The 9413-nt window shown below is 30.6% G+C and overlaps 1 protein-coding gene across 1 annotated transcript; it reads left to right on the top strand.

Moving 5' to 3' along the window:
* Positions 1-4391: 4391 nt before the first annotated feature.
* LOC112502394 (NAD(P)H:quinone oxidoreductase-like) lies at positions 4392-8591 on the top strand. Its single transcript, XM_025106281.1, has 3 exons — positions 4392-4544; positions 4627-4815; positions 8198-8591. The coding sequence occupies exons 1-3, from the start codon at positions 4460-4462 to the stop codon at positions 8500-8502; spliced, it is 579 nt and encodes a 192-aa protein (XP_024962049.1). The 5' UTR covers positions 4392-4459; the 3' UTR covers positions 8503-8591.
* The last annotated feature ends 822 nt before the right edge of the window (positions 8592-9413 follow it).

Here is a 9413-nt window from a genome sequence, read left to right as displayed (position 1 = left end):
GTGTTTAATCAGTTTTCAAATAACTCTAGCATGCTAATCCATACTAAAAGTTTGATGATTTAAGGGTGGGCATTTGACTAGTAAGTCACGACTAGTATAAAACACTACCCGGACAAGTGGRTGACCAGTTAAGATTGAAATATCTAACCCAGGGTGTGTTTGTGACTAAATGACCCATACCCGGTTAAACGTTATACGAGATCTCGTATGTTCAGTGTCTTACAGATATATATTTCCTTCGGTATTGCATGTTTTTCAGAAAATGCATACTATTTGGCACAAAGTTTACAAGTTGTTATGTATGGTGTGAAATGATCTTTACTCATGCAAACCATGAACTCACTGAGCTTTACAAGCTGACTATAGTATGCATCTCAGGGCCAGGAAGTTCGAAGTCGGATAAGGGCAAGGGACTCGCGTAGAGAGTTACTAGATTGTTATCTTATCTTTAGTTTTTGCCTAGCAGCATTGTACTAATCTATTGTAACTTAACTTGGTATGAAGGGGGTTAGAACTTAAGTTAATTTTGGGATTCAAAGACTTCCGCTGTAAACGATTAGAACGGTGATATTTTAGCCGTCTTTTGGACTATGTATTCAGGAATGGATTCAGGTTACGTGACATTCTCAAAAAAAAATGAGGGTGTTACACTACTTTAAGAAGACAAAACTTACACTCAAGAACCTTCAGTGAATGTCGAAGACTGAAACTGAAGAATAGTGACTGGTGCGTTTGTGATCTAAAGCGGTATTCAGTGCTTACAACTTGGTCAACATACGTGTGAAGACTGCACAAGCCTTAGTGAATGCTGAAAAGACCTCTAGTGTTATTACAACATTAAATGATCAAATGAATCTTGCCATGCACGATTGATTTTTGTCTTGTCCTTCCACACACAAAGTACAAACCCATACCCTCTCAAGAGTATAATACTGTTGACAGGCTACGATCGTTCATGTTCACCTAGTGGGCACTATGTCCCCATAGTGGCGGTGCAAGGGCACGCCGACACTATGATCGCTTGCAAGTAATAAAGAATGTGATGCTAGCTTCAGAGATCATGCGCTTTCCCGGAGGCCTTTGCCCTCCCCAAGTCAGACTACCGAAGATCAGACGGACCACCACACCGGATGCCACGGGTGAGGCATCCGCTTCTCGGGACGACACGGGTAAATTGGATTGATCGTCTTCCTAGGTGTTTCGTTATGACTTTTGAAACTCAAAAACAATATTTTTTTTGATTGGGTGTTTAATACTTTATCCGACCACCTCCTTTTGTGTTCATATATGGCGGTCGTTGATATTTGCTCAGATATTTTGATAAATTGCTACTCTAACTTACATTTGTTTCTTATTGGGCGTTGATAATTTATTGGTATATCGTTGGCTTAATCTTCATTTTCAGGTGCGATTTCCTTGCCGAAATCTTTGGGTTGCAAAAATTAAAAAGACGTGGGTCATCTTTCTTTTTGGCCCAAACACTTTACATTGTTACCAAACCAAACACTTTAAACCCATTTCTACAATGCGGACATTGTTCGGTTTAAGTTTAGGCGAGGTTGTATGCCAAAGTGTTGAGAAAAAATTCGTGAAGTACCAAATGTCTTCGGAAAATTGGAAGACACAAAAAAATAGAAAAATAAAGCAAAATGCATTAACCCAAAGACAAAAAATGAATATCACTTCTTGGAAAGTATCAAAGACACAACAAAAAGATGCGAAAAGTCGAAATCATTCAAAGCAATTGTTGTCATTCTAAGACAAGTTTGGGGGAATTTTTTTAGTCAAATACACTAACCCCATAAAAGTCTCACCGATTAATTTTTGCACCTCGAAGATCAAAGAAAGGAAGTTGCATTACATTCAAAGCCCGACGAGATTTCAATGCCCATCCGTAAGTTATGATTTTTTGTTCCTCTTTGTTCATATTCCGTTTATTTTGATTACTTGAGGACAAGTAATATCTTAAGTTTTGAGGTGTGACAACTCTTATTTTTAAGAGTTATTACCTATTTATTTCTTCACTTTTTGCTATTATTAAATACCCAATTTTCTTGTTTTTCACCTTTTATTCCAAAATTTTTTAAAAAGATGATGAAACACAAAGGAATAAGTATTATTCCAAAAACCTGTATTTTTCTGACAGCACTATCCACTGTGGCACCACTGTGGGATGTCTTAAAGCCTTGTTGCTGCTTCTTGGGAAACGTGCAGCTTGAAGATTCATCCAGATATTTTTTCTCCAACTGTATATGAGCTGTCTTCCTTCTTCTATTTTATAATTATTTGTATTTTTTAGGCTTTGTACTAATTACCCTTAAGGTAATTATTGGGTGTACTTGCTCCCCTTCCTCTCCCCTATATAAAGAGGCTTAGAGAGTCATTTTTGAAAACACACCATGCATGACACAAAATTCCTTTTGTGTCTCATTCTCTCTTTTTCTTAATTATTATTATCCTTTTAATTAATGTCTTTAAATTATGTCTTTAATTTATGTCTTTAATTTATAATATTTTATTTTCTTGTACTTGTAATTTAGTTTTACATTAATGCAATTTATATTTCCGTATTATTTTCTGTCTTTAATTATTTTTATTATGTCTAGCTAAATTACTCGTATGGGTGTGGGTGTGAGTTTAACTTAGGATGTTTATATAATATTTGGTTGTTTTTATCTTTTATCACTTCGTAACTTGGTCACTTAAAACGGTACTTAAAATGCGGATAAGCTGATCACTTTAAAGTGTTAATATTAGATCTTAAATCCAGAGATGAGCGGATCCGAAATACGGCTTAAGTGATGCACAAAGAACTCGAGAGGGTCTTTGAATAATTGCGTGGAGACACGAATTTTGTATGCAATTAGCTAAGGGTTAAGCAATAGGTATTTTTAAAGAGATTTGGGTAAGAATCGCATTTCTTTTTGGCTAGATCGGCAAGTCTCGAAGTGGTAAACGTAAAAACCTTATGGAATTTTATGAGACCCTGTTATAAAAGTTCACTTTCGAGAGATTGGAACTTTTATAAACAACTCATAAAAGTCTAACCATTTTATTGTTAATTTTATCTTAAGCAACACTCTCACCCATGCTCATCATTTAATATTAGAAGTTTATTTCGTTCTTTAGTTAGTCGATCCTATTTCGGTTTTTTTATAAACAAAAATCCAACTTTTATTTACATCTCGAAACTCGTGCAAGAAGTTCATGAAAAATCTCTGAATCTCAATAATACCTTCTCTGTGGGAACGATCTTGGTACTTTGTACCACTTTATTACTTGCAAGTGATCATAGTGTCGGCGTGCACTTGCACCGCCACTGTGGGGACTTTCTGCCCACTAGGTGAACACGAACGATCCTAGCCTGTCATTTACCCAAATGCTTACCCGGTAAGCGCTTATTCAATAGGAGTCAACACTATAATTTATTTAGATGCATAAGATTTTAGTACATCAAAGCATATTGAATGCAACAATTTACTAGGTAAACGCTTACCTGGGTAAGAGTTGTCATCCTCACTTACTGGGCAAGACTCTTCATTCTTTTCATCGCTCTTACCTGGTAAGATTCTTGGCGCTTCTCATGTTCATCCGATGAGGAAATATATACGTTAAACATTTACCAAGTAAGTGTTTAGTAAACAGCCCCTTAGTTACTAATATTTCTATCACAAATGCTACACATTTCATAATCTTATTAATTAATTAAATAGGCTTAAAATCATATTTTCAAATAATAAGGTTAAATATCGTGAAAAAATAATGAAAAAATATTCATAAATGAATTACTGAAATAACCCAACTGGATATTCATATATGAATCCATATAAATAATCTGTAACATCGATTCTATATGCATCCTTAAATAAATTTTTATAGATTTTTCAATGAATTCATATACAAACTTTTACGTAGAGGGTGTTTGGGTTGCTTATTTAAAACAACTTATGCTTTTATGTAAAACTAGTTACCAACTTATGTGGTGTCAAACCGGTGTTTATAAAAAGTATTTGAATTAGTTTATAGCGGTATCTAAACGTAATAAACCGATAATATTTCATTTTTCCTCCATTCAAACACTAAAAAACTTCTTATAACTGATACCACACTGGAATACGTTAATAAGTTAGAAGAGAGTAAATTATTAAAAATTTCTTATTACCGGTGCCAAATCGATATAATTAGATTTTTTTCCATCCAAACATTAAAAACTCTTTATTACCAGTATGACGATTATCTTATCGAAATAAGTTAATTAACACTTCAAATATCCGATCCAAACATTAAGGAGTCCTTCACTTTTTATTCTTCACTTCTCAAAATATCTTCCTTGTAACATAAATGTATTCGGCCGCATTTATAGGGCTTTCATTAGCCGGTGCCCACCAGCTACCCTCTATCTCTAATTCTCTATACAGTCCTTCTCCTTCTTAAAAGAAACAAAGAAATCGAATCCGCCATGGCAGCAAAACCTATCATCAAAGTTGTTGCCATCTGCGGATCTCTTCGCAAAGCATCTACCAACCATGGCCTCCTCCGATCTGGTACTTACTCTTCTTTTTCCACTCATTTTAACTTCTAAACTACGATCTCTTTGATAACGTTGAAGTATCAAATGAATTGCAGCGATTGAGTTGAGTGAGTCGATTGAAGGAATGTCGATCGAGCATGTCGACATTTCGCCTCTGCCGATGCTGAATACCGATCTCGAAGTCGACGGCAAATATCCACCTGTCGTTGAGGATTTTCGTCGGAAAATTCTTGAATCCGACTGCTTCCTCTTCGCTTCTCCGGAATATAATTACTCCATCACCGGTAATTTTGATCTGTTCCTTCAACTTCATTTCACTGTTGAATCAAATTATTTGGGGGTATTCATATAAATTAACTTTTAGTTGTCGATTTTAAACATTCTGAAAATTAATTGCGACAACTGCAAATCGAATTGCTTTTCATGATTAATTAGTAACAAAATTATACTATTGATTTTGTATCATGAACCTACTAATCCATGTCTTCACATCGAGAGGTTTCCCTAATGTTTAAGACACTGCCTGGCCCTGGCCTTTTAATCCACCATCTTCGATCTAAAACTTTGAAATTTCAACACTTTGCTGTGTTCTCAAAACTTTTTTTTGTAAAGGTAAGTTCTTGGAATTTTTTAATGTAAAGAAAAAAAGAATAATGATAAGTTAATTCTAAATTTGAGAGGGATGGGAAGGGAAGTAAAATAAAGAAATTAAAAATCTTTAAAAACTATATTCATCTTTAATTTTAAGAAATAAATTTTCTAAGAGTATATCTATATTATATTATAAAGTATTTGATAAAAACTTTTAAAAATTATTTTTTATGTATAAAATACTGTTTATTAATACATGTTACTTAAAACTCAAGATTACAAATAGATTGTGCGTAATTACAACTTATTAAAGTTTAATATCTCAATTCATATAACTAACTACAGATAAACATCTTATTTTAAATATAAAAAATCTAAAATATAATTAAAATAACTATTGAGTTCCGACAAAATACTTAATTATTATCTTTATAAAATGTTATATTATTAAACCAAAAATAAATTATTTTATCATTAAACTTAAATTAAATTATAATAAAAAATAAATTAAAGAAATTACATAAAAAATTAGAATTTTTAAATAGTTAATTTGATATTAACACTGATATATTTTTTTCAAATTTTATGACATCTTCAAATTTATATTTTATTCGAAAATAAAAAACGTTATTGTTTTCTTAAAAACACATAAAATCGTATTATAACATTGACAAAAATAAAGAATAAAATAGAACATTAAAATCGAGATGTATCTTGCTGCATTACGCGAGTATTCTTCCGGTCACTAAAAATACATCTTTTTTCTACTCTTAAAGAATATAAAAAATTATATTATTTCTTTTCTTTACTTTCAATGAATTTTCTTTTCTTCTTAAATTCGAAACACAACTGATTTTTAGAAAACCTTCTTTGACATGAACTTTAATCTCATTTATTTATTTTGGTTTCAATCTAATCATTTCAAACGTAAAACGTTTGCTAATGAAGAAACAGCTATTCACAAATTTTAAATGTTAAAGGGTATAATTATAATTATCTTAAAATAATTGGAAAAGTCTAATGGTCTCCACTCCCCATTCTCTCCATTTTATTCCCTTAATTTTATGTTGAATTATCTATCTTTTCAATAAAATAATATAATAAGTTTATTGAAAATTAAACTTATTAATATGAAAATTAGTATAAAAATTTACAAGAAATAAAAAATAAAGCAAAATTGAAAAGATGATTTTATATCAGTTATAACTTATATATTTACACATTTATTAAAAGAAAATAAAATGGTCAAGATATAATAAAAATAATAACATAAAATGAATATGTACAAGAACCCGGGTTCTTGTTCAAATCCACAATGTTGAAACCTCTCATAACTTCACTTGCCATATTTTTTTCTGCTACATCATTGTCACCTTAATTAAATTAAAACTTTAATAAAACTTCACAATAAAAGTTCTTACAAAAATCTCATTTTCTATTTCTCTCATTTACAAAATATAATCTTATTTATAGATTAGTATATGAATTTAATGTGTGTATTTGTATATATAAAGAGAGAGAGGACGTTTCAAATGCAACCCATCACATTTGTAAAACCAATGCAACTCATCAAATTTGTACAAGCAATACAACTCAATTAATTGAGATATTTATGGAAATGATGAGAGATCATTTATTATGATTGAATATTTATAGAAGATGACTAGGGTTCATTAATTATGATCAATACTTTATATTAGAAAACAATCAAATTTTTTATGAAATCACATATTAATCAAATTAAATGAACGGTTGAGATTGAGTTGTATTTGTTGTAAAAATGTAAAAGGTTGTATAATAATTCATCTATATATCTATATTATCTTATAAACCAAATTTGTCAAAAGTCTTAAAAACAATATTAAATGCACAAAGTATTATACATTTATGCACAAAGTCTTAAAAGTATTAAAAACAATTTATAATGCATTAAGTACTACTTTATGCATTTAATTTTAAAATCTCTTAATTTACAATTAAAATAACACATAGTACAAGTTACCAATGCATATTATTACTTTTTCTTTTCATGTTCCTAAGATACTTTTGACATATTTCACTCATGACTTCACCCTCTTATATCTCTCTGTCTTCTCCCCATCCCCAATGTGAGATTCAAACTGATATTCACCATTAGTTATTAAAAGTTCTCCCATTCAATTGCTCTAGAACTTTCGGTCTCACTCTCGATCTCATGATTCTTTGCTCTTGGTGTAAATCGAACACATTTGTGGAGTCGTTTAAATATGTTGGATTTGCTCCTGTCGCATCGTGCGGGTACCCAACTAGTATAGATTTATATGTGTGTGTATTATAAAAGAAATTCAAATACACTTTATTAATTTTCACTTTTCTATATTAATTTCAATTTAATTGTATTAATTCAAGAATTTTTTTATCACAAATTTTAATTTTAATTTTAATTTAAACTTATAAATATAAACTTAATATATGAACAGTAATCTAAACATAATAATATAATCAGATGATTAAAATTAAGATTATGAATACATAAAAAAGTTTAAAAGAATTGAAAAATAAAACAAAGTTAAAAAAAATAATTAATTTATATTTTTTATATCAATTTTAATTTATATGTTTATAAATCCATTAAAATTAAAATAGTTAAGAAATAATAAAGAATATAATAACAGAAAATGAATGTATGTAAGAATCCGTGTTTTTGTTCAAGCACCTGAGTTCTAGTAAAAATCAGTGACTAGTAAAAATCAGTGACTAAACAAGAACTTATGTCCCATCACGAGGGTTTTTGTAAAATCTCTTAGAGGAACCTCAAGAGTAGCCTTCATTTTTTTTTATTGTTAACATAATTTTCACTTGTTTATATAATTATCTACACAAGGGTTCATTTGAAAATTGGGTGTTGGGGTCTTTTATTATCATTGTCAATAGTATCCTCATTATCATCTGTTTTTCCCAAGTTTCATGTCTTTTTATATTCACCAATCATGTAAAATTATATTATTGTTGATAAAGGGGAAGAATAAAATGATGAATTAAATAAAATAATGAAAGGCGAAAAAAATTCTAATGGTCTGTATTTCATGGCACTAGCACCCTTAAAGAATGCATTGGATTGGGCATCTAGGCCACCAAATGTATGGGCCAATAAGCCGGCGGCTATCGTAAGCGCCGGAGGAGGATTTGGCGGTGGGCGCTCACAATATCATCTACGGCAAATCGGTGTTTTTCTGGATCTTCATTTCATAAACAAGCCCGAGTTTGTGGTGAACGCATTCCAACCTCCTCCAAAGTTCAATAACGATGGCGATTTAATCGACCCTGCAACTAAAGTGAGGTTAAAAGATGTTCTTCTATCTCTTAAAGCATTTGCTTTGAGACTCCAACAAGGTAATTAATTAATGATTCCGGGATCGTTGATTTTGCTCAACGACTGTGTTCCTTAGAAATAAAATGTTGCAATCATTATATTTCCCCAATCTTCAAATTTTGGAAGGTTGTATTTTGCATTTTCTTTTAATAGCGGAACTTTACCATTGTTAATAGGGAAAATTGTATCAAAATGGAACCAACTTTCACCTGATTTCTATTTTGGGGAACCAACTTTCAAAATCGTTATTTTAGGGAACCAACTTTCACCTGATTCTTATTTTGGGGAACCAACTTTCAAAATCGTCATTTTGGGGAACCAACTTGCACCTGATTCTCATTTTGGGGAATCAACTTGCAAAATAATTATAGAAAAATGAGAAAATTACACAAAAATGGAACCAACTTTTACCTGATTCCTATTTTGGGAAACCGACTTTTAAAATCATCATTTAAGGGTCTCTATCAAACTTTTTGTTTATTTAAGCGTCTGGTTGATCTGTTGAACAGATAATAGGTAATTTAAGGGTCTCTATCAAACTTTTGGTTGGATTTGTCAAATTTGATTTAAACTTTAATATTGACACAGATTGGTTAGATATAAAAATCTTGAATGTGATATTTAATATTTATTTTTTATTGCATCAATTAATTTTTTTCTATTAAATTGATTTTTTTTATTGCATTAATGAAAAACAATTTTTATCGTGGTAATTTGGATTTTTTTCGAAAAAATCTTCAATTTGATATATGAATTTAAAAAAACGAGATTTGAAATGAAAAATAKATTTTATTGCATTAATTTTTGAAAAAAAAACGAATTTTAGTTATTTTTCTATAATTTTTTTTGCAAGTTGGTTCCCCAAATTAGAAATCAGGTGCAAGTTGGTTCCCCAAAATGACGATTTTGAAAGTTGGTTCCCCAAAATAGGAATCAGGT

Source organism: Cynara cardunculus, unplaced genomic scaffold (assembly GCF_001531365.2).
Source record: "Cynara cardunculus var. scolymus isolate 2C unplaced genomic scaffold, CcrdV1 Un_Scaffold_1331, whole genome shotgun sequence".
In the NCBI taxonomy this organism is placed as follows: Eukaryota; Viridiplantae; Streptophyta; class Magnoliopsida; order Asterales; family Asteraceae; genus Cynara; species Cynara cardunculus.
This window is presented reverse-complemented; position numbering and strand designations above follow the sequence as displayed.